This window comes from Hyperolius riggenbachi, chromosome 12 (assembly GCF_040937935.1).
Source record: "Hyperolius riggenbachi isolate aHypRig1 chromosome 12, aHypRig1.pri, whole genome shotgun sequence".
Classification (NCBI taxonomy): Eukaryota; Metazoa; Chordata; class Amphibia; order Anura; family Hyperoliidae; genus Hyperolius; species Hyperolius riggenbachi.
The window spans coordinates 110,632,295-110,658,846 of NC_090657.1; the positions used below are offsets into that span (position 1 = coordinate 110,632,295).

General features: G+C 45.5%; 1 protein-coding gene across 1 annotated transcript; it reads right to left on the reverse strand.

The window, feature by feature from the left end:
• CDC6 (cell division cycle 6) lies at positions 1–25,814 on the reverse strand. The gene is made up of 11 exons (XM_068262135.1): positions 25,450–25,814; positions 9,755–9,962; positions 9,404–9,676; positions 7,504–7,700; positions 7,157–7,326; positions 6,178–6,284; positions 5,921–6,060; positions 2,937–3,037; positions 2,670–2,734; positions 272–483; positions 1–159 (listed from the first exon to the last, which is right to left on the reverse strand). The coding sequence occupies exons 2-11, from the start codon at positions 9,924–9,926 to the stop codon at positions 1–3; spliced, it is 1,596 nt and encodes a 531-aa protein (XP_068118236.1). The 5' UTR covers positions 9,927–9,962; positions 25,450–25,814.
• Between the last annotated feature and the right edge of the window lie 738 nt (positions 25,815–26,552).

The window sequence follows — 26,552 nt, forward strand, 5'->3', positions numbered from 1 at the left end:
TTATTCACACACACTTACCTTAGTAAGACGCGCTTCCTTAGATCTCTTGAGACCCAGAACCCCCCTTGTTTCCAGAAGCTGACAAAGGGACAGACATTCTGACTGGTCTACGGCAGGCATCTGCTGTTTCCTGCATACTTTGCTGTAAGCTTCATGAAGCTGCAGAATTACAAGAATGAGCATGTTTCACAACAGTACTCTAAAAGCCGCAAACCAATGTACTAAAACAGCAGAATTATGTGCTCTTAAATAAAGATAGTTAAACATTCACCTTTCCCAGAGTGACTTCCTTGATCTTGCTGTCCCGTGTTAACAGTAGTAGGGAGCACACTATGAGCTTCTGCTGTAAGGGGAAGGAATCATCCCCTCCGCTGCTTGCTGCCATTTTATCTCCATATACATGGGTAAGAACGCGTGAGATGTGGGGTAGGCTGACCTTTTTCGGAACTAGAGCAGATGCAGTTTCCTTACTTGGAGATTTACCTGTGTAAAAAAAGTCATTTACAGTCATAACCCAAGCAAAACATTCTTGCTATAAGTATGAAACATTACCCAGTTGCCGGACCTGTGCCCATCATAAAAGAATAGTCTTAGAGACAAACAAACAACTTTACATTAGTATATCTCCTCTACAGGGTCAGATCTATGAACATAACATTTTTTGCGAATAGTTCTGACTCCGGTTTTGCGTGATAGTTACCTTTATTGACTCTGCTGCAGGTGCATTAGATTTCTGGCAGGAATAGAAGGCTGGCCGTTTTCTCTAAATAATATTGTTCTAATGTGCTAAAGGGAGGGGCCTGTGTACAGCGATTTTCTCAAATTTTAATGATCACAGAATCACTGTGCAAGCATCATAACCTTAGATAAGGGTACTCTGGATAGGATTTGTTGCATTCCCTCTTCAGGGTAACCACTCCCCCAATCCCAATCCTATACACCATGTGGACTGTATTATTAAGGGAGCAGAATACCATACTAGCACCAACATCCGTAGGGAATGCTAGAATGCATGGGGGACAAGAGTTTACTGAACTTGAAGAAGGGACCATATTGCTATCCAGAAAGAGAGTGTCCTGCCACTTTAAATTTTAATCAACTAGCTCATGCAGCCAACTGATGCTGCATGAGGTACAAAAAGCACATTTCAGCCAAAACATTTTTTGCCCCAAACTGAATGTTTAAAAATGTGTAATTCACCAAGAGGGCCGGCCACATCTCAATGTATCTCTCACCTTAATTTCCTCTAAGTCCAGTGTTCTCCCCAGGCTCTTTTAGCCGGGTGCTCCACCCGGCTAGATTTGGTGACCACCCGGCTGTCATCGGCTCACCTCCTATGCTGTAAGCAGAGTTGCCCTGCATTTTCATCTCAACCCACCCGGCTACTTTTTCATGCCACCCGGCTACTATTTCATGCACCCGTCTGGAAAAAAATTCTGGGAGAACACTGAAGTCTATAACAAAACCGAACTAAATCATAAAATGAGAACACTGCAGTCAAAGACAGGACAGCATAGTGAAGGACCAGTCTGAAGCTGCCATTTAAAAATAAATAAAAATCATCCCAGGTATATGAAGCAACACAAAATAATGAATCACACATTAGCTGCAGCTAGACTCAGCGTGGCACCCCTAGAACACATCCCAAGCTTAGAATAAAAAAAACAAAAAAAACCCAAGATTTTTTGACAAGCTACATGAACAACAGAGACTTTCCGTAAAATATGGACATTGTTCCTCGCAGTAAATTTTTTGCAAGAACTTCAACGAGGTCTCAATATAATCCAACACTTGCATCAGCATGGGGGAGGCTGGGCATCATTTATAAAAGCTATTATAAATGCATAATACAATAGACAAAAAAAAAAAAAAGTAAGGACTTTGATTTGACCATACATATGCAAAGTTGTTATCGAAAGTGTGGGTGACCTCATCAATTTAGAAACCGTAGTGGTCGCCCCAAAATTTTCCAGCCGGGTGGCATGAAAAAGCAGCTGGGTGAGATGAGATAATACAGGGCTGGCGCTTCTCTGCACAACTCTGCTTACAGCAGAGGAGGAAGTGAGCAAATGACAGCCGGGTGCTCACCAAAACTAGCTGGGTGGAGCACCCGGCTAATACAGCCCAGGGAGAACACAGCACCGGTTGGGGTGACCCATTGCTACAATCTGCATTAGAAATATTTTAACTGCAGATGATATTGCTATTTGAAAGAAACTGAACGACCTGTATGGAAGACACATTTAGACAAGACTAGACTAATTTATGCATAGTAACTACAGTATCTTAAAACAAAATGTCAGTTAATTTTTGTCTCTTGACAAATCTGTAAAAAGTAAATCTGCAAAATTAGTGGTAGCCATGCCAATTGTGCCCAGCCAAACGATTCACCTCTGATTTACCCAGTACCCCCCCCCCCCCCCCCCCCCCCCTTCAAAAGGACATCATGAGGACAGCTCTCTGTACAGATCTGACATAGTAAACTCAGACAGCTGTTTCACCTGGGAAGTCGATATAAAGATGCAATAATATATATTATATTTAGAGCAGACTAACAGCTTTCATGCAGGGATGAGCAGAGAAGAAACAGGAAGTGTACAACATTCACATCCTGTCCACTGACCAAGCCTCACAGTGTGGAAACTGAGCAGAGATAAGCATCTACTTACATCCAGAAAGAGGCTTAAGTACAGTCTGGCTCCTCACATCCGACTCCACTATTTCTACAGCTCGCCTGCAAGTGGAAAACCGCACTTATTGTATGTAAACACATTTAAAGCAAAATACTCACTGATAAGTCACATTACAGTTCATGGGTAATAATGCTGTGAAACATAAAGCAGGCATCCTGTCAAACTAAAATGTTCTCACGGCATTTATGTAAAATACATAAGGATGCATAAGGAGTGCAGAGGGAAAAATTATAAGCATAATACCTGCAGATATCGAGAGCCTTCCTGGCATCCCCAGACACAGCAGACACCTTCCTGGCACAGAACTGAATGGCAGCGTTATCCAGGACCGCCTCCCCAGGTACCTACATAACAGATACAGAATTATAGGATCATCAATGTCATGACTACAGAACACCGTAATCAAATAGTAATCAAATAATGCTCTAGTAAAACATGTTGAACTGAGGTTGGGCAAAAGCGTAGACTTGTACATTCCCTTCCCCTCCACCATTATTGGAAAATGCCGGGGTGCATTAAATTAGCCTGTAATCTGTTCTTATACTTTTAAATGTTATGCAAGAAAAAAAAAAAAAAGCTTTCCATTTCAGTCTGCATGAGGAGCTGGTTACTTGCCACTCCTGGACTACTAATGAAATGCCTGGCAGTAACCTTGGGCATGCCCTATGTCCCATTCTGGTACTAAGGTGAATGATGGTGTGACATGCTTACTTAGAGTCAGGCTTGCTATTTAAAGTAAACCTAAGATGAAGGCTAGAAATCTATACGTACCTGGGACTTCCTCCAGCCCCCTTGGGCCTGATCACTCCCTTGCCGCCATCCTCCACAAATTGCAGCAGAAAGTGCTCCAGTCCAGGGCATACATCTCAGGTGCAGTTGGGTTGTATGCGCTTACCCATTACGCCCCGGTGGCCGAGAGCGTTACGTGTTGGCGCAGAACGCTATCGGCTACGGGAGTGCAGCGATGGTAACAGGGTGCCCAACTGGCCCCACTGCAAATAACCACTACAGGTTGTGGGGGAGGAGGAGCAGTGAGCATCATGACAGCTACCATACATGTCAACACTACGGTTAACAATTGTTTGGGGCCACTCAGGGTCCCCTTCTTCAGAACAGTGCAGACAGTTTGACTAAGGAAACCCTGAGTGCCCCGAAACAATTGTTAACTGTAGTGTTGACAAGTGACTTGAAAATAAAAACTACGCTCATTGAGAAGCTGGTGTGCTAACCAACCCTTTCTACTACCTGGATTATGTTGGGATGTTCCTTAGCATCTAAGGTTATGCACCTGAAGTGTAACAATGATAAGTGTGCCTCTCCACTTGTTTAGCTAACCATACATGCCTGCTCCCCTAGTTTCTCATTAATTTGGGCTCTGGTATCCTTTAATGCGCTGGTATGCATTGGTATGCATGTTATCCATAGCAGTGCATTGTGAAAAAGCTTTCAGTTAAAAACGCTTATAGTGGGAACTGAGCTATAGGTAAACATGAACATTACTTTGAAGATCAGTTTTCTGTCAGTTACAACTGATTAAGTGTAAAAGGGCCCTGATTGGGCATCATGCACCCCTCCAGACCTGAAACTGAGGAGAAAGAGCAGTGACTGAACTGCCATGATTTGATCCGAATGGACCGTTTTGCTTCAGTCCAAATGGAAGCCATTTAAAGAGAGTCTGAAGCGAGAATAGATATCTCGCTCAGACCTCATAGCTAGCAGGGGCATGCGTGCCCCTGCTAAAACGCGCTATAGCGCGGCTTAACGGGGGTCCCTGTCCCCCCAAACCCCCTCCGTGCAGCGGGGGAGCGCTTCCTGGTTGGGGCAGGGCTAACCGCCGCAGTCCTGCCCCATGCGCGTCTGTCAGACGCGTATCTCTCCGCCTCTCCCCCGCCCCTCTCAGTCTTCCTTCACTGAGGAGGGGCGGGGGAGAGGCGGCGATGCGCGTCTGATAGACGCGCTGGGAGGCAGGGCTGCAGCCGTTAGCCCTGCCTCCAGGAAGAGGGGGAAAAGCGACCAAGTCTGCGACCAAGGTTTGCGGGGGGTGGGTTGGGGGTAAAGGGACCCCCATTAAAGGAAAACTTAAGTCAAATAAAAAAAATGACATTTACTCACCCGGGGCATCCCTCAGCACCCCGAAGCTGGATGGTGCCCTAGCAGCCCCGCTCCGATCGTCCTGTCCCCGCCGGCAGCTACTTCCGGTTCGGCGACAGCCGCCGACAGGCTGGGAACGCGGCTGATTTTCCGCGTTCCCAGCCGCTGCTATCACCCTCTATGCTGCTATAGCGTATATATAGACGCTATAGCAGCATAGAGGGTGATAGCAGCGGCTGGGAACGCGGAAAATCAGCCGCGTTCCCAGCCTGTCGGCGGCTGTCGCCGAACCGGAAGTAGCCGCCGGCGGGGACAGGACGATCGGAGCGGGGCTGCGAGGGCACCATCCAGCTTCGGGGTGCTGAGGGATGCCCCGGGTGAGTAAATGTCATTTTTTTTTTTTGACTTAAGTTTTCCTTTAAGCCGCGGGATAGCGGCGTTTTAGCAGGGGCACACGTGCCCCTGCTATATATAAGACCTGAAGCGAGATTTAGTCTCGCTTCAGTGTCTCTTTAACTTGTGCAGGTGGTTCAATGGGATGCAAATAATTACAGCTTGCACCTAGTTGACCATCACTAGTGTGGGGTGGGGGTGGACAAATGCATGAAACCTTGTAAATTATCCACCTTCAATTTTCTAGAAAATCCATCAACCGTTTTTAGCCTGGTACAGACATACAATTTTGAATGACCAATGTTACCATGTCTATGTAGTACGAAGGCTTACCTGCACAACCTGTCTACAGTATTCAAAATTTGTCAGCCTAGATACAACATTGAGGTGGTAAAAAATGGTCAGAGATTAGCCAATCAAAATTGGATGTGTGTATACATCCTAATTGTGTTCTCCAGTGTATACAAAATAGGAGACCGTTCTAAAATTACAGGTTAACTTTAATTATTTGAACTATTCTGCTCACTCGCCATTTACCTCTACAGTGGAAGAGGAATGGGCCAGACCCACTAACAAGCAGTGATAAAAACTACATAAATACATCCCATAAAGATATAAAAAAAAAAAAAAAATATGCATTTCAGGATTCTTGTTTCTTCAAAAGCAGAAAGTTGACTGGTCACTTTGGACAACTTATAATTTGATAGATCAGCCTCACAATACCATTAGGCCTGAGAACTCACCTTTGTTAGTCTGTCTTGAAGGATAGTGGCAATCTGGTCCTTTGAGTATGGAGAGAAATTTAACAGCTGAGGCTTACAGTGAGGACGAGCCTGCAGTCTGGGTAGGATACGGTCTGTCAAATCCAGAGCATTTGCAATTCCTGAGTGGGTGAAATGGAACGAACAATTTGAGTTGACACAAATGCTTTATGAACCCAACACCATTATATTAGAAAAGTCAGCAGGTGCAAAAGTAGTTCTGTATCCTTGTTACTCACCAATGAGGACAACTCTTGAGTTTAGGAGCCAAGGCCACTCAAACACTGTGTACAGAACATCCTGCCCCTTGCTGTCAAGTTGGTCCATCTCATCCAGCACAAGGAGGCTACAAAAGCAAGTAACAATGTCAAAGGCATGACATGTCTTTCACATTTTTTCTGAAAAGCATTTTGACTGTGGAAACAGATATAATGTCATTCAAGTGATTTTCCACTATGGTGAAGAAACAAGGTACACCCACCCCCTCCCCCCCAATACTGTATTAAAAAGTGGTACATAGTACCTGAGCCAAATCACTTCGACTAACTTTTCTACTAGGTGATATTTTTATATTACAAATACCATATCTACTCTAGTATAAGCAAAGACAGGAAAAAAAAAAGTAGTCCAATAGTGGAGGTCTCTGGTTATACTAGTTATCTTTAGTGACTCACCCCCGAGCGCACCCCCACTGCAATATTAAAACAAAAAGCTGCACGCTGACCTACAGATGCGCCCCCCCTCCTGCCATGTGCAAGGTCCTGCAGCGAGATTTGGTGTCAATGTTATCACCAGCACTCCCCCCCCACCCCCACCAGGTAGACCTTTGACCACCAGCATATGCAGAAAAGAGCTGTGCGCTGATGGCCGCGTGTCATTCCTTTTCACCACTGCCACGCTTGGTAATCACAATTGGTAGCCATGTTAAGCCCCCCCCTCCCCACTAGACCGGAATGTGTATGGTCCTCCTTGCAACTCCCCAAAGTGTCCCCCATCAGGATATACAGAGTGGTGCATGCTTATTTCACTCACTGTTGTGCATCCTATTGGGATCCCACTGTTTGGCCTGTCAGTAGCAATCTCATTTCTATGACACCCTATAGTAGCTTCTCATCACGTGTGTCACTGCAGGAGTTATAGCAATGAGACTGCTATTGCTATGCATAGCTATTGAAAATTTTAATGAAAAGAGTCATACAAAATTGTTCAAGTACATACATAAAAGGCCCCTTAGAGGTGACCATCTTCTCCAAACTCCTGACCAAGTCTTTCCCACAGGCAGTAGACTTTGACCCAGAGATTTCTTCAGCTATGGCAGGGAAGACTGCCTGGGAGCTGCGTAGTCGCATACAGTTGATATACACCGTTTGTGCATCCTTTAGGACCTCCTAGGATTGAATATATATATTTAAGCATAAGGATACACACTGAAGTGCACACAAAATGAACAGTATGAGGGGGGGAAAAAAAAATTCCACTGCATTTATACAGTGCACAAGCAGTTTGCACAGAGCATTTCAGAACACACAGCTGTAATCTCATTACACAGAGCAGTGATGAAATACCTGGTTGTCTTGCAGCAGCTTGGTCAAGCAGGCAGTTTTGCCAGTTCCGGGAGCCCCAGAGATGTAAAGACTACCAGGCTTCTCACAGACATGTGTCTTCAGAAAGGAGATTATGGCGGCCGTTTCCTTCTCCCGTGCCAGCAGACGTTCCGGCACAGCAGTGTTAAGGGCACATTTTGCCTGCTGATAACAGGTTCCTGCACAAAACAAACCAAGTAGGTCAGGCAGGAGCAAAGTATCAAAGTGCAATGCAAAACTAAGTATTGTATAATAAAAAGTCAAACATTTATATAAATAAAAATTAGATTAACTAGTGGGCTCACAGATCAACATTTAGGCTACTTTCACAGTAGGACGTTGCGTTTGATACGATGTTAAGGTCGCACAACGAGGCCCAAACGCAACGCATATACACTTTCACAGTGCAACGTTAAAGTCGCACATTAGAAAATGTATTTACTGTATATTCCTGCGTATAAGACTACTTTTTAACCCTTGAAAATCTTCTAAAAAGTTGGGGGGGGGGGGTCGTTTTATACGCCGTGTGTCATTGATGCCGGGTAATACGCCCTATCCTGTTACCGCCTCTCAGATCTCCCTGCTGAGGGAGCGCAATCTATTCTTCCATACCGCGCTGAACAGGTAGACAAGGAGAGCTGACCAATGCAACACGTCAATTGACTATATACTGGGTAACACATACAGTACAGCACCAGTATCTGTTCATACACAGCACCAGTACATGATTTTTTTATTTTAATTTGGTGTGCATTGGAAGAGGGGTAGTCTTATCTGGCGAGTATATCCCAAACTCTATATTTTAACTGGAAAAGTTGGGGGGTCGTCTTATACGCCGGAATATACGGTACTATGGAACGAAAAAGGTGCATGCGGAACATTAAAAAAAAAAAAAAAAAAAAACATTACCGAGCATGTGCAACACAAGTAACGCATCAGATTCATTGCTAAACGCACAGCATGCAGCACTTTCTAATAACGCTACACACAAACGCAACATGTGCACTGTGAATGTCGCACAGACTTTGCATTGCTGTGCGTTACTCTGCGTTAAAATATTTTATAACATGCGACTAATGTCCCACTGTGAAAGTGGCCTAAGGCTGAGTTTACACTAGTGCGACTATCAGTTTCCCTGCACGCAAATACGAATGTAACTTTACAGCCTACTGAAATCAAGAGGCTGCATCTGAATTTGTGTGCAGAGAGAATTAAAAAAAAAAAAAAAAAAAAAAAAAAAAAGTTATATAAAAAACAGTCTGCAGCATAAAATCAGACAACACGTGAATCCCCATGGGGATTCAGATGCGTTCTTGCACAATTGACGGCATTGCTTCTTGCAGACACGCCGCCACAGTGGAGACGTAGCCTTACTAAAGTTGGTCGAGGAAATAATATTCCAGCTTGTATGCAGATCGGCCCGATTAAAATCATCATGACTAGTCACATTCCAGACTGCATACAATTTTCATCCAAGCCCGAGTTAGAAGCAGCCCATTGACCATCTCAAGTGTTTACGATGTAGCAATAGACCAATATAGGACCCCATGTCTAATCACATAGTATACAATCTTGTAAACCAACATGCAAAACCCGGCCTTATCTGTAGTTTTATACCACGTGGTTCAGCCTTTTGTCAGTGAAACCAGGAGGTCCATGAATTTTAGAGAGTTGCTCTGAATAAAGAAAAGCATATAGGTGTATCTGAAAGAAAGGAGAAACTAAACTACATCCAGCGTTGAGACAGGTACACACTGTCTTTCATATGCACTTTATAACTAAGCATGGACATTGAACAACAGCGTAAACCTTAAAAATGTTCTGAGGATCCCCAAGCTTGTGAGAATTTCATTGGCCATAATAGAAACGTTTAAGCACTCACCTTCCTGCTTGAACAGTTGAGCACACACATTTTTCTTCCCTTGTGGCTCTTGGTGGGATGAGCTGGATGGGGTTTCCTGACCTTTCCTTTGAGGCGATGATAGAGTAAGGTTCTGTGCCTTCTTGATGGGGGATAAATGGGTAGTGGTAACCTGGTTCTCATCAAAAATAAGCCGCCTTCCCTTGGCAGGACTTGAGAGTCCTTTTTCATCACGGCTTTGTTTCGGCGGAGAGCATCGGAGTGATTGGGGGATATTGCAAAGATTATCGTCACCTGAAAAAAAGGCAACAATATTGAATTGCTGGCCAAAGAGACTAAAAGGAAAATGTTAACACAATAAAGGATTCTTACCAAGTCTCTTTCGTGGACTGAGGGGTAAATCCTTGGGAAGCACCAAGACGTGCCCTACATTACCAGAATCTGATTTTGTTCGGTTGTGTGACCCAGCTTTGACTTGTGTCTTGGCTGTCTTTGTCTTTGGGAACGTAATGGAACTCTGTGACTGAGACCTGGTGCTCGGCATGGCTAGAAGGTAGAATACCTTATAAGCTCACTAGTACTAGCAGTGTGGCAAGTAAAAAAAAAAAAAAAAAAAAAAAAAAAAAAAAATGTAAATGTTATTTTCATTCTACAAAACAGTCTCTTGAAATGCAGCTCAGGGCTAGATTTGCAATATAAGTACGATGGCAAAATAAAACCTAGAAAAATTTAAAAAAATACTTGCTCACATGCAACAAGAAATACATTTGTCCCAGTGTAAAAAATGCACCATAAAATGTTTTATGCAGCTGTAACTTAGGGCTCATGTCCACTAGAAGCATTAAAATTCGCATATCTATAAGTCGGTTTTTGTGAATTCACATGTGCAATCGCCAATTTTTTGGTTTCTATTGACACAAAAACAAAGATAAAAAAAAAACAAACAAAAAAAAAAAAAACAGCATGCTGTACAGATTTTTCCTGTATGCGAATTTCTCATCTAATGGAAATGGGACCATTGAAATGCATTGCCATGCAAATTAATGTCCTAAAAACCACACACATTCGCACCTAGTGGAATAGTGGAAATGGACCCTTAATGTGTTAATTAATGGGAGCCTGAGTGGTGGGAAAACAAAACAAAAACACAAACAAACTGGACCTGCACATGTGCAATTCGGTCTTTAGAGAGCCGCGCACGCCTCTTAAGGCGAGCAGCATGATATGACGGGGGAACGCACACGTGACTTCACCTGAAGTCACCACTTTACCAGAGCCGCCAGCAGGACCATGGAAGAGGCCAGGAGGATATGCTTGGGGACCTTGCTGGCTACGGTGGGCTGGAGGAAGCATGAGGCAAGTCAAGTTTTTTTTGCCACTGCTCAAAGTCCCTTTAATCTGACAGCCCTGAACCACTTACAAACAGGTTTTTGACTAGTCTATCTCCTCATAGTACATTCTGGTGGTTTTCTTTCTATTCAAATGCACTCACTGAAAGCAACTGCTCAGTCCAGCTGCCAAAATAATGGCACACAAGTAGTTTGTAGTAAAACAAAAACACAAAGCAAAGGGGTTGGTAAACACCAGAGCAGTAGGTATGTACAGAACAGCCCCAGCTGCCAACGGCAATTGTGTCCCAGTGAGTCCTCCAGGACGCCATGTCAGCTCTTAGCAAGACTGCACTTAAAAGTGACCCCAAATGCTCGTACAGAGGGACTCCCAGTGCACGGGAGCAGCTGTCCATGTGAAATGAACCAAACTTCAAACAAGAGAAAACACTTTTTTTTTCTACTTACATGGAGCTTCTTCCAGCCCCCTGTAGTCTGCCAGCTCCCTCAGAGTCATCCGGTACCCTCAGTTCTGCTGCTGTTAGCCCCGATAAGGTCCATGACAGGAGCTTAGTCATGGACAACTGCACATGCACTGTTCCAGCATGCATGACTCCTTGATTGAGCTCTGGTAGCTGGGAACATTCTGCACCTGTGCAGTTACAAGCACGGCTAGTACAAGCCGGCCATGGGAGCATGATCGAGGAGGTGTGCAACCTGGAACACATGCACAGCAGCCCCTGGGATTGAAGACTTTAATTTGGCTGCAGCAAATCATTGGATTGGACTGGAAGGACACAGAGTTGACAGACTACAGGTGGCTGGAAGAAGCCCCGGGTAGGTAGGTGAAAAAAAAAAGAAAAGAAAAGAAAAAAAAAAACATGTTTGTTACAGTTTACAGGAGGGGGGCAGGCATATACTGTCACATGTGCTAATCCCAACCGCTCCTCCATTCTCTCTGCCCCTCGCATTGTAGGGGAAACCACCATGGGATCTTCTAAGTCCCCGGAACGACTGCGTAGATGCTGGCTGGGATCGCACGGTTCATGGCATAGAATTAGAAGAAGATCCCAGGGTACTTTCAGGTACAATGCAGGTGTCAGAGAGGAGAAATGGGGTAGTTAAGCCCTGCTTCATTAAGGGCTCTTTCACATTAGACAACGCGTGCAGGAGCCGTTCTCCTGCACGGGTTGTCTACCTGCGGCGTGTCTTCGGGTATCTGCGATGCGACGCAATCAGCGGCAGTAGCTGGTAATTAAACCGACGGAAAACGCCGTCTCGCGGGTGCGTTGGATGAAAAACTGGTGCGTTCGAACCGCAACGCATTGAAACGCAGCGCCGGGTGTGAAAGGTAAAATGAAAGTCTATGGACTATCATCTTACCTTGGTTAACGCAAACGGCTGCCGTTTGCGTTAACGCACAAAATCTACCCTAATGTGAAAGAGCCCTAAGCACTTAGCAACTTCTGCCACGCTTTTCTAAGTCCTTGTTTATAAACACATGTAAATACTTGGTCATTTTTTTTTTTATTTTTTTTTTTTTTTTAAACAGTATAGTACCATCTTGTGGCCAAAGAGTACAACTACTTCCAAATACACCATTATACACTTACCATAGAAAAATTAAATACAATGGCCTCAATTCACTAAGCTTATCTCCTGTCTTTAATAACTCTTCTAGGGTTGTTACCATGGTGATAAGGCATGTAGTATTCAGGAAAGATTTTACCTCAGGCAAACCTAAAGTTAATTCTGTCTTTAAGTTAACTCTCCAATCCTTAAAATAACTCCAGAGTTAAAGACAGGCTGTTAATTAACTGCGTGTGAAAATAACTACAGAGGAGGTAACTTAAAGCGGAATATAACCCTGCATTTCAACTTTGCTCTAAAACATTATTTACAGCATATTATATGCAAAAAGCATTTTTTTTTTACTAGACCAGCATTGGAAGGGTTAAACACAGAGGTTTTAAGTTCCGTGCAGACATTCAGATAGTTACATTCTATTTAGTTAGTGTGTAACTGTTTATCAATAGATACATCTCTTTGGCTGTCCTCCAAGCTCCTCAGTGAGAGAGATGAGTCACAATAAACACATATTTGTAAACAAAAAGTATCTAACTCAAGTTCGGATTCGTCTGCAGAAATCTCTAGGGACTTTAAAGCCCTGTGTAACCCTTCCAATGCTGGTCTAGTAAAAAAAAAAAAAAATGCTGGTTGCATATAATATACTGTAAATAATGTTTTAGAGCAAAGTTGAAATGCAGGGTTATATTCCGCTTTAAGGAATGAAGAGATAAAATAACTCTCTCACTGTGTGGAGGTAAGTTTTCTCTTGCCTTATCTCCAGCATGATCTTAGTGAATTGAGGCCATTGTCATTTATTTTTTTAAAGGGACTCCGAGCAGTGCAGAAACTATGGAAAGATGCATACCATTTTATAGCTCCTTCTCTTTCCAACAATATATAAACCCCCGCCCTACGCCTTTTAGTTTGCCACGATATCGATCGCGAAAATTGCAAACGAGATTTCAATCGTGAAAATAACGAAAACTAAAAAGGCGTAGGGCAGCGGTTTATGTGTCGTTGGAAAGAGGAGAAAAAGCTTCAAAATGGTATGCATCTTTCCATAGTTACTTGTATTACACAGGACGACTTTTCCCCAAAGTCGGTAGCTCCATTCAGCTGCCGACTTTGGGGAAAAGTCGTCCTGTGTAATACAAGTAACTATGGAAAGATGCATACCATTTTGAAGCTCTCTTTCTCCTCTTTCCAACGACACATAAACCACCCTAAGCCTTTTAGTTTGATATTTTCACGATTGAAATTGCGTCTGCCACGATTTCGATCGCGAAAATTAAAAGGCGTAGGGCGGCGGTTTATACATCGTTGGAAAGAGGAGAAAGAGCTTCAAAATGGTATGCATCTTTCCATAGTTTCTGCACTGCGCGGAGTCCCTATAACTCCTTCACCCCTAACCCAAAATAAAATATCACCATACATTGTACTAGGGACACAATTTAAACATTGTAAAAACCAGGACAAAATCGGCAAATAAAATGTCTGTTTTATCTACAATTGCACATTTTATTTTTAAACTACAATGGCTGAAAGCTGAGAAATGGTGATTTTTTTCTTCCCTGTCAAATGCATATAAAATATAATTATTAGCATAAAGTACTGCCCAAAGAAAGCCTAGTTTGTCCCGCAAAAAATATAGATAATTTCAGTATAGACGAAAAAGTGATGAGCACCGATATAGGCCAGAAAAAAAAGTTGAATGCTTTAGGCCTGAAAGAGAAATCGAATTTAAACCAAAATCGCGATCACCAAGATCACAATTTCAGAATCGTCAAATCGGCAATTATTGCGATCATGTCATTTTCATATGGGGAAGTTTAGAAGAAGTGGCTTCAAACTTCCCCAAAGTCCCGGCACGTGCGGCCGGCAGCGTTGGACATACCCTCGGTATGAGTCCAACGCTGTCCGTCCTTTATCGCCGTCTGCCGGCTCTTGTGCTTGGCAAAACTCCAGGTTCCTGTATGTCACATGACATACAGGAACCTGGAGTTTTGCCAAGCACAAGAGCCGGCAGACGGCGATACATGACATACAGTGACATGACATACAGGAAGTATTCCGTGCATTAGAGCCTGCAGGAGGCGAAGTGGATATCCGAGCATTGGTGGACTTGTGCTGGAAGCTATGTCCAGAACTGATGCAGATTGGGGGACAGAGGCGGCACAGAGAGACAGAGTGACAAAGGAACAGAGCGGGCACAGAGACACAAAGTGGGCAAGAGAGAGACCCAGAGGAGGCATAAAGAGGCAAAGGAGGCACAAAGAGAAAGGGGGACAGAGTGGGAACAAAGCTCGATTTTAAGGAAATCATGGATCAAATCGAAATTTCATACAGAAATCGATCAATTCAATTTTTTCCTAAAATCATTCAGGCCTAGAATGCGCGCCACAGCCTCACCCTTGTACCATGGAGTCACAATAGAGCTCCACAAAGGACCAACACCACAGGAAGTATAGCTCTAATTATTCGTTCATGCCATAAAGCAACAACAGACTGCTGTTTCGGCCATAGCTGGCCTTTGTCAAGTTGCATAGAAAGCATTACATCAACAAGTGCATATAGCTATCTATCTATCTATCTATCTATCTATCTATCTATCTATCTATCTATCTATCTATCTATCTACCAGTGAATCCCACCCAAAGCATCAAACACCAATCATAGTCAGCAGGCAGCGGAGGACCTGATGGAAGACATGATACAACATGAATCCACCAATCAAATCATTTAGATTCAAAAAGGTCACTCACCAATAGTCAGGAAGCGCAAAAAACGCCGCTCTGTTAGAATTGACAGCGCCAGAACGCTCAAATATGCCAGGATCTCCTCTGATCAAACCGGAAGTGACGCCATAGTCCCATGACACCGGCCAATAACTGCAGATAAGCGCCAGCCAATAAACAGCAGAGCCGCTCCGGCTACTGAGCAGTGGGCAAGGGGTACAAACAGAACCCCATCCAGCCACTGTTCTGCAGAGATTTTAACTGGACTTACGCTTTTGCATTTCATTTGTATTTATGACAGCCCGTTTTGTTTGTGTTGCTATGGCGACGTTTTCGTCGCATCCTCCCACTGCTCCGTAGCCGGAGCGGCTCTGCTGACTATGATTGGTGTTTGATGCTTTGTGGGTGGGATTCACTGGTATATATATGGATGCTATGTGCACTTGTTGAAGTAATGCTTTCTATGCAACTTGACAAAGGCCAGCTATGGCTGAAACAGCAGTCTGTTGCTTTATGGCATGAACTAAGTGTATTAGAGCTATAATGCTTCCTGTGGTGCTGGTCCTTTGTGGAACTCGATAGATCATTTCAGTGTGATAATTAGCGATAAAATAATTACCGAATGAATAGGAAGAGCTTTTGAAGGAGGAAAAAAAACCTGTGGTAGAGAAGTGGTTAAGTGGGCGAAAATCTGCAAAAAAAGTTTTAAGGCCCCTTGCGTTTTTGAAAAAACGGACCGGACCCGTACGGTTCCTATCCGGATCTGGTCTGTTTGCATACGTTTTTCATCAGGTATGAATACGGCTGCGACCCAGATCCGTTTTTTTAAAGAGACACACTATTAAATTCCTGGGGTCTGGGAGGTCAGCAGAAGCACAGGGGTCATTAGAGCTTGACGTGTGCAGACCATCTTTGGGTACAGAGACTGTAGAATCAGGTCCTCCCCTGTGTAGGGCCTCACCTCCACGTCCGACATACTGCCAAACAGCTCCAGCACAAAGTCACTGCTGCTCCACTCCAGAAATGCTGGGCCCATGTGTCCCCATCCAAAATGGCCGCCATAAAAACTGCATAGGAAGTGGGGTAGAACGTCCTGTTTTTATAGCCAGTGTGTTCTGTGCTTTCCGTTTCCTATTGGTTTCTATTGCCGGATGGTGCAGTCAGGCTCCGGGTGCGTGGGCCGGATGATCCGGACAAAAAAAAAAATAAAAATAAAAAAAATAAATAAAAAAAAAAAAGAGAGCATGTTGGAAAAGTGTCCGGAGTCCAGATCCGGTCCGTACGGAACGGACGCGTGTGTACGGCTGCATAGACTTTGCATGGCTATGCCGAACGTCCGTTCCGTTTGCACAGTATATGGTCCAGATCCGGCCCGGCAAATCCAGACAGCGAACGCTAATGTGAACCAGGCCTTACATGAAAAACATTCAGCTTTTCACAATGCTAAGTGTGAACTCTGTCTACAGGTTGTCAATGGTTTAATCATTTTAGCTTGCACGCAAACTGAAAGATTCTTACAAATTAGCCAGTAAAAGGCAATTTCTGCAGATTTTGATTAAAACTGCATACAATTTGCATGCAAGCCAAAATTAGCGCTTTAAGTCCTATAGGAGAAAAGCACTATAGAAATGTTATTGACGATCTCTATGCATGTGTACAAGGGGCTCCTTGACTCCAGTACATATGCATTACAAATCGTTTTGTTCTGCCTTTAACAGCTACAACCTTTGTAACTAAATGTATCTTTAGTTATATTCTACATTTGTCTATTTTTGGAATTCCCCCAGTGGTCATTAAAACAGAAGGGACGTTGCAATAATTCAGCTATAAGTGAACATGTGTGGTTACCCACAATGCCCTACTACTGAATATGCAAATTATCCCTTTTCACCCTTGTTAAGCCAGGCAAGCATCCAGAACCACTGGTGTATAGCAAGCCATTAGCTTTAAATTTTATACAGCCATATCAACTCCACATGTAAACTTGATGTAGGTTGATATGGCTGTGTAAAATTTAAAACTAAAGGCTTGCTATACACCAGCGGTTCTGGGTGCTTGCCTTTCTTAACAAAGACGAAAAGGGATAATTTGCATATTCAGTAGTAGGGCATTGTGGGTAACCACAAATGTTCACTTACAGCTGAATTATTGTACATTTTCTTCTGTTTTAAGAAGGCAAATTACACCAAGCTTTGCTCTTTAGTAGGAGGGCTTTTTGGTCCCTTTTATCCCCCTATACATTCCTAGTCGTTTGGGTCACCCTGAGCTGCTTGGTTACTCTGTTCCAGTGGTTACTACTAGTGTTGGGCGAACACCTGGATGTTCGGGTTCGCGAACATGGTCGCGATGTTCGCGCCGAACTCCGAACATAATGGAAGTCAATGGGGACCCGAACTTTCGTGCTTTGTAAAGCCTCCTTACATGCTACATACCCCAAATTTACAGGGTATGTGCACCTTGGGAGTGGGTACAAGAGGAAAATTTTTTTAGCAAAAAGAGCTTATAGTTTGAGAAAATCGATTTTAAAGTTTCAAAGGGAAAACTCTCTTTTAAATGCGGGAAATGTCTGTTTTCTTTGCACAGGTAGCATGCATTTTGCCGCCATGCAGTCATAAATGTAATAAAGATAAGAGGTTCCATAAACCAGGACCGGCAACGCTAACCCAGCCAGCAGCAGCACACGTGATGGAACAGGAGGAGGCGCAGGAGGAGAAGGCCACGCTTTCAGACACAACAACCCAGGCCTTGCATGACGACAAGAAGCGTGCGGATAGCATGCTTTTTACCGCCATGCAAATGTAATACAGATAAGAGGTTCAATAAACAGGGACCGGAAACGCTAACCCATCACAGATGGTCATTGTTTATGTTACTTGGTTGGGGTCCAGGAGTGTTGCATAGTCGTTTCCAATCCAGGATTGATTCATTTTAATTTGAGTCAGACGGCCTGCATTTTCTGTGGAGAGGCGGATACGCCGATCTGTGACGATGCCTCCGGCAGCACTGAAACTTCGTTCTGACATAACGCTGGCTGCCGGGTAAGCCAGCACCTCTATCACGTACATTGCCAGTTCGTGCCAGGTGTCTAGCTTCGATACCCAATAGTTGAAGGGTGCAGATGGATTGTTCAACACAGCTACGCCATCTGACATGTAGTCCTTGACCATCTTCTCCAGGCGATCGGTGTTGGAGGTGGATCTGAACGCTTGCTGTTCTGTGGGCTGCTGCATGGGTGTCAGAAAATTTTCCCACTCCAAGCACACTGCCGTTACCATTCCCTTTTGGGCACTAGCTGTGGCTTGTGTTTGCTGCCCTCCTGGTCGTCCTGGGTTTGCGGAAGTCAGTCTGTCGGCGTACAACTGGCTAGAGGAGGGGGAGGATGTCAATCTCCTCTCTAAAGTCTCCACAAGGGCCTGCTGGTATTCTTCCATTTTGACCTGTCTGGCTCTTTCTTCAAGCAGTTTTGGAACATTGTGTTTGTACCGTGGATCCAGAAGGGTATAAACCCAGTAATTGGTGTTGTCCAGAATGCGCACAATGCGTGGGTCGCGTTCAATGCAGTCTAGCATGAATTGAGCCATGTGTGCCAGAATCCTCATCATCCTCTTGTGAGCGTTGTGATAGTTGTTGTGATGCATCATAGTCGTCACCTTCTTCCTGGTCTGCTTCTGCTGACCATTCGCGCTGAATTGTGGAAGTCCAACGTGCACCGCTCTGGCCCTCGTCAGTGGTAGCATGAAATTCCTGCTCCAACTCCAGCTGTTCCTCCTCCTCTTCTTCGTCATAGCTGCTGGGGCCAGCGTTTCCTGAGGCGGATGGCCTGATGTTGGTACCATCACGCTGATCGTTTTCTCCTTCAGATTCCCCCAGTTGCATCATGACAGCTGTTTCCTTGATTTTCAACATTGACTTCTTCAGTAAACACAGCAGTGGTATGGTAATGCTGACTGAAGAGTTGTCACTGCTCACAAGCAATGTGGATTGCTCAAAATTTGAGGACTTGGCAGAGGTCCAACATGTTGGCCCAATCGGATCCACAGAAGCTTGGCAGCTGTCCGGATGCGCCTCGGTACTGCGCCGTCATGTACTGGACCACTGCACTCTTCTGCTCGCAAAAGCGGGCTAGCATGTGCAGCGTAGAATTCCAGCGCGTAGGGACATCACACAGCAAGCGATGGTGGGGGAGATTGAAGCGCTCCTGCATCTTGGCGAGTGCCCCCGAAGCAGTACTGGAATTTCTGCAATGTTTGGCCACTCGTCGCACCTTCAACAGAAGATCGGCCACGCCTGGGTATGTCCTCAGGAACCGCTGAACTACTAGGTTCATCACGTGCGCCAGGCAAGGGATGTGTGTCAGCTTAGCCAACCTTAAAGCGCGAATGAGAATACTCCCATTATCACACACAACCATGCCCAGTTTCAGGTCCAGCGGTGCCAGCCACAAATCCGTCTGTTCCTTTATTCCCCTCCAAATTTCCTCCCCTGTGTGCTGCTTATCCCCAAGGCAGATCAGCTTCAGCAACGCTTGCTGACGCATGCCAACAGCTGTGCTGCACTGCTTCCACGATCCTACTGCTGCTGGGTTAGCATTTCCGGATGAGGTACAGCTTTGAGATGCGTTGGAGGAGGAGTCAGAGAGGTAGGTGCTGCTGTTATCCAGTGGGAGGGACGGCGGTGCAGCTGTTTGCGGCGTGGGCAACACCCGCACCGTAGCAGGTGAGGAATCGCTGCCAGGCTCCACAAGGTTCACCCAGTGCGCGGTAAGGGAGATGTATCGACCCTGGCCGAACGCACTTGTCCAGGTGTCAGTGGTGAGGTGAACCTTGCAGGCAACGGCATTCTTCAAGCATCAGGTTATTTTGCTGACCACGTGCTCATGCAACTCAGGCACTGCAGAGCGCGCAAAGTGGTAGCAGCTGGGAACCACGTAACGTGGGATGGCCACTGACATCATGCCCTTGAAGCTGTTTGTCTCCACCACTCGATATGGCAGCATTTCGCAGGCCAGAAGCTTGGCTATGCTGGCTGTTACTGCCACGGCCCGGGGGTCATTTGCTGGCAATTTCCTCCTGCGCTCAAACATCCCCGAGACAGACAACTGAACCGTAGGGCTGCACACTGAAGGGCTGTTGTGTTTGATGAAGACTGGGAGACCTCAAGAGCACGATTCCGGAAAGTGACAGTGTCAGCGTCGTCTGATGTTTGTGAATGTTGTTGTGAACCACGCAATGGCTGGGCTACTGCTGCTGCTGAGGAGGGTCTGGTGGTGAGTCTGGTGACCCCAAAGGAGGCAGTGTTGCTGGTACCCTGTCCTGGCGCCCACAGAGTGGGATGTTTGGATACCATGTGGCGGGTCATGCTGGTGGTGGAGAGGTTGTTATTATATTTTTCCCCCTGCTGAGGCGGGTCTTGCACACCTTGCAAATCACCATGGTACCATCCTCACTGCAGTCTTCAAAGAAAGGCCAGACTTTGGAGCACCTGCCTTGCTGGCGATTTCTGTTTGCGCCTCTCTTGAACTTCCACGCTTGTGGTGCCTGAAATTTCGCGCCGCCTACCTTGTGGCACAAGGCGAACTCGTGCAGCAGTGGGTTCTTCAGACTCATCTGTGCTGCTGCTACGACGGAGATGTTCTCCTTCACATATAAAATCTGGGTCTCTGTCAACATTGTCCATACCCTCCTCCTCTTCCATCTCCTCTAACTCGTCATATGTGATTGTGGGCCGCCGCCGTGGAGTAGAGCTCCCCAGAACAACCTCTGCGCAGCTCACTCCAACGTCGTCTTCCAGATCTTCTCGGCCGACCTCCTGCAATTGAAACCCCTCCTGCCCAACTTGCTCTGGGATTTGGGTTTCAAAGTCCTCGGACTCGCCTTGCATTTCAGTGCGCGGTGCATTTCCCACACTAAATGGTTGTGAATCCGGGCACAAAATTTCTGGCTGTTCCATTGACCTTTGAAAGGTGGAAGTTTGTTGGGCTGGGAATAGCTCCTGCGAATACCCCATTGTGTCCTGAGGAAATTCTTCGGACTGGTTATTTGGCAGTTGTGTGCGTGGTGTCACTGCCGGTTGTGTCAGCTTTGTGCCCACTGGCTCCTTGTAACTGGCTGAGGACTCGGACCTCGTGCGTGATGTGCTGGTGCTGCTTAACCCACTGCTGGACGCTTGAGAGGTCATCCAATTATCTGGTCCTGTTCTTTTGGATTTGTGAGGGTTGATTTCCTGGACAACATGGGCGGTATTGAGTGAGTTTTCTTCGGTGCTCCACTGTGGCCTGTACGTGAACCGTCAGGGGAAACACCTCTTCCCTTGCACCTCCCTCTTTCACAGGATTTCTTCTTCATTTCACTTATCCTTAAAGTACCCGCTGACTGGCAGTAGTACAGTGGCAGTACAGAAATGCTATACAGTGGCGGGTGAGCGGTGTACTACTATTCCCAGCAGCGACACAGAGCACAATGCTATACAGTGGTGGCTGAGCGGTGTACTACTGTTCCCAGCAGCGACACAGAGCACAATGGTATACAGTGGTGGGTGAGTGGTGTACTACTGTTCCCAGCAGTGACACAGAGCACAATGGTATACAGTGGTGGGTGAGCGGTGTACTACTGTTCCCAGCAGAGACACAGAGTGGCAGTAAACACAATGCTATACAGTGGTGGGTGAGCGGTGTACTACTGTTCCCAGCAGAGACACAGAGTGGCAGTAAACACAATGCTATATAGTGTGGGTGAGCGGTGTACTACTGTTCCCAGCAGCGACACAGAGCACAATGCTATACAGTGGTGGGTGGGTGAGCGGTGTACTACATAGACGACCTGTTCTTTGGATGGATGGGATCTGAGGAGGAGCTTGGCCTGTTTTTCCAAGAAATTAACAGGAAACATTCCACCCTTAAATTTAAGATGGAGTATAGCGCGGAGACGCTTCATTTCCTTGATGTGGAAATTAGAAGGAAAAGCGACGGATTCGAAACCGATTTGTATCGTAAAAGCACCGATAAAAATGTTGTTTTTTTTATTGGCCAGTAGTTGCCATCCGAGACCATTGATTAATGGTCTCCCTAAGAGCCAGTACATTCGGTTAAAGCGTATCACGTCTGATGATACGTTATATTGGAGGCAGGCTGAGCTCCTCACTCAGGATTTTGTAATAAGAGGGTATGATCAGAGAAGATGTGAGGAGTTAGCAGTAGAGGTGGGAGCTATGAATAGGGAAGCACTGAGAACTTATGGTGTACAGAAGGATGATAATGACACTAATGTAAATTTTATTACGACATTTTGCAGGGAGTCCTCGATTCTGCGGGACAATGTCCTCCAGTTTTGGCCACTGGTGGAGGCGGATCCTCAGCTTGCCCAGATCTGCCGAGCACCCCCTAGGTTCGTCTACCGCAAGGGTAAGTCCATCAAAGACCAATTGGTAAGGGCGGACATTGGGAGATCTAAATTACCCCGCCAGGTGTTTTTGGGTACCCCTAGGAAAGGGACCTTTCCATGTCAATTGCCAGCATTGCAATGGCATCATAAGGGGGCCCAACGTACAAAGTACTAGATCGGCTAAGCCGGTCCCTATTAGAGATTTTGCTACTTGCGATTCGACGGGTGTTGTGTACTTAAATGCCCTTGCGGTCTGTCCTATGTTGGCCAGACCTCAAGGGACATTAAAACTAGACTCAACGAGCATAAGAGCAACATTCGCCACCCCGAAGCGTGTAAAAAGAAAAGATGAGGAGAAAAAACGGGAATATCCCCTCGCACGCCATTTCGCGGAATTTAATCATGGCGTGAGCCAGCTTCGATGGCAGGTACTCGAAGTGGTTCAGCGCCAAGAAGGTAGAGAATTTAGGAGTGCGCTGTTGCGGCGTGAGGCTTGGTGGATGGACAGGTTGGGGACGCAGTCCCCCAGTGGCCTTAACGAGGACTTCAGTTTAAAGTGCTTCTCATGATAAATGGTTGTCCTTTCAGGAGTAAGGGTTAATATTCTGGAAAAGTTTTGTGCCCGCCCCTTAATGCTTTGGAGGGGTGTGTCAATATGTGTGTGTTTTATATGAAGGTCTAAGTTTGTTCAGATGGTTAAGCACTTGAGAAAGGGCATGTACCCCGAAACGTTGTGCTTTTTTGTCTGCTGTATAACCGCATGCATTATTACAATAAATTCTGAAGATTATTCGCGCAAGGGTTGAGTCCGGAATCGATTGATTGTGTATGGACCGGTGTACTACTGTTCCCAGCAGCGACACAGAGCACAATGCTATACAGTGGTGGGTGAGTGGTGTACTACTGTTCCCAGCAGAGACAGAGTGGCAGTAAACAATGCTATATAGTGTGGGTGAGCGGTGTACTACTATTCCCAGCAGCGACACAGAGCACAATGCTATACAGGGTGAGCGGTGTACTACTGTTCCCAGCAGACACACAGAGTGGCAGCAAACACAATGCTATATAGTGTGGGTGAGCGGTGTACTACTATTCCCAGCAGCGACACAATGACCGGGCGACCCTGGCTGGAGAGAGAACTACCCTGCCTGCCTACCCAAAGCTAAACCCACAGACAAATGGCGGAGAAATGACGTGGATCGGGTATTTACCCGAACCACGTGACCCGGTCGGCCAATCAGAGCGCGTTCGGGTTCGAACCACGTGACCCGTTCGGCCAATCACATCACTAGCCGAACGTTCGGGTAACGTTCGGCCATGCGCTCTTAGTTCGGCCATATGGCCGAACAGTTTGGCCGAACACCATTAGGTGTTCGGCCGAACATCACCCGAACAGGGTGATGTTCTGCAGAACCCGAACAGTGGCGAACACTGTTCGCCCAAAACTAGTTATTACGCACTGAAGAAACCCAATTAGCCTGTGCACACTCCCTAAACTGCTTATGCAAGCTTTTGGTTGCTGGACAGACATTTACATGGTACGTTTTTGTACCGTGTATCAAGCCAGCGGCTCTATTCCGGCACGTCTCCGCAGGCGCCCAGATTGATTCCCGCTCGTCCCCACGGGCGCTCCTTATCTTTTCATTTTTTGCCATTGTCCGCCCGCGGGTATCAAGTGGGTAATCGATCCGAGAGGTGATCGGACCTGTCGAAAATTATCGAGCCATCAGCGCCTCGATTAAAAAAAAAACAAAAACAAAAAAAAACACGCACACACACACACACGACTTGTGTATTCCCGGCATAATACTGAAACCAATACTCCCAGCACTGAGGACAGCATGCTTTACAGTACCCGAAACCATTGTATTTTTGTAACGCCATAGCGCTGTACATAATACAAAAACATACAGAAAAGTACAAATCCATACATATAGGGCTTGCCTATTTCTATGGAAAAGCTATTACAATGCAACAGCTGCAGAGTAGTGGAACACGCTTGTGTCCTGCTAACACTATGGTAATTGCTAGCTGGGCTGTTTACTATCTGCTAATCCAGTGGGGGTGGGATGCATAGAGTACAATGAGAAAGTGTATGACAAATTCTCACAAGTTAGAAAAAAAAAGTGGAGAAAGGAGTGAGTATTTTTTGTTTTGTTCAAACCAAACTACCAAATTAAATGCTTCATTGGAATGATCCCACAGCAACATTACCCACTCAGTTCAGACCATCAAACTATACATGGTATAGTATCAGGGTGCCCATTAACTGTACTTTCAGGTGCAAGGTTTCAACGTAATTCTTATGGTAGCCACTAATGATCCAAATTTTTTCATCCAATTTTAACAAATCCATGTAGCATAAGGGTAAATTGAATTAAAATATTGAATGGGTAATTTAGGCAGTCCCTCATATTACATAAAAAAAATGGTAAGATTGTATAAAAAAAAATTGAATCAGTCGCCACCCACTACAATCAAAAGTAATCAGAAGGTAATTAAATGTTGCAATAAACAGACCAATTAGGGCATTTTCTCTCTTCCTACTGAATCATAAAATCCAACTTTCAGATCGATTCAATTTTCTGTTCCAATGGTCTATATAGAACCATTTTGCATCAATTTTCACTGCACGTTTCTGTCCAATTTGATTTGTAAAAAAATTCACAGATAAATGGTACAGTTAATGGACATCTTAGTAAAAGATGTGTATAGCTATATCACTGTAAGTAAAAAGGTGCACAGAAAGTTGGGCGTTTTTGAGGAACCTTGGTAAAGTGTACAAAAAGGTATATAAACTAAGATATGAATGAACTAGTTGACCTATCAATTTTTTCTGTGTAATGATGATATCATATACATTCCAGCAATACTGAAAAATAGAACAAGCTAAAAGACAAATTTATATGCACAATCCAAAATGCTTCTATCACATGCATACACAAGCAGGACTTGTTATATACTTATTTCATTGAAAATTGTGTCCATTCTCACCCTGCAAACAACATCAACAACAGATAATGGCAATTATAAGCTAGACGCATGCATAAACGTACCGTGGTGAATGAAGATGATCTAATATTGCAAAACAAGGGTTAACAACTACACCGATAAACGTTCCCCTCAGACTTGTGCAGCAGAGCAGAATGAATTTAGCCCGCCAAACTGCAGCAGCTGATTGCAGCGCGCGCTCGGAATCTCGCGCCAAGTACGCTGATTGGTCGACGCTCTAATCTAGACTTTTTTTTCCGATCAACAAGAGCCGCATAAACCAATGAAGGAGGCACAAGTGACGTCAGCACCCCGCCTACCTTCCACACAGTCTCAAGAAACAGCAAGCAAAGCTAGCAGTGCGTCGAAATTCTAGCGCCACGGCTGACGTCAGCAGCCAGCCTAGCTACCATACACTCCCGAGAGTAGAGAGCGTCGAGTTTCTGCCGCAGTGATGTCAGAATGGGCAGCCCGGAAGCAGCCTTCCTCACTGAGTATCACGCATGCTCAGTGGGAAGTTAGACATTATTTACATGAAATATCTCCGCTTCCGCACCACGTACACTCCCGAAATTTTCAGGGGAGGGAGGGGACCCCCAGATCTAGCTCTGTGTGGAATTGCAGCCCCGAGACCTGCTAGTTCCCGAGATAGGTTTGCTGCAATCAGTCTCGGGAACCAGCGGGGCTCGGGGGCTGCAATTCGGCACAGAGCTAGATCTGGGGGTCCCCTCCCTCCCCTGAAAATTTCGGGAGTGTACGTAGTGCGGAAGCGGAGATATTTAGAACGTTTTACGTGGCTGCACAATTTAATGGACTCCTACTGCGCATGCGGGGCTGTCCAAGCTGCGGGGCTGCCCATGTAATGTCAGAATGGGCAGCCCCGCAGATTGGGCAGCCCCGCATGCGCAGTAGGAGCCTGCGACCCATTCAATTGTGCAGTCACGTAAAACGTCATAAATATCTCCGCTTCCGCACTACATACACTCTCGAAATTTTCAGGGGAGAGAGGGGACCCCCAGATCTAGCTCTGTGCCGAATTACAGTCCCCGAGCCCCGCTGGTTCCCAAGACTGATTGCAGCAAACCTATCTCGGGAACTAGCGGGGCTCGGGGGCTGCAATTCGACACAGAGCTAGATCTGGGGGTCCCCTCCCTCCCCTGAAAGTTTC

Coding starts and splice junctions, on each gene's coding strand:
- CDC6 (XM_068262135.1), bottom strand. CDS start 9,926: ATGCCGAGCACCAGGTCTCAGTCACAGAGTTCCATTACGTTCCCAAAG. Junction 7,327..7,503: donor AGCTGCTGCAAGACAACCAG/GTATTTCATCAC, acceptor ATTCAATCCTAG/GAGGTCCTAAAGGATGCACA. Junction 160..271: donor AGGAAGTCACTCTGGGAAAG/GTGAATGTTTAA, acceptor GTAATTCTGCAG/CTTCATGAAGCTTACAGCAA.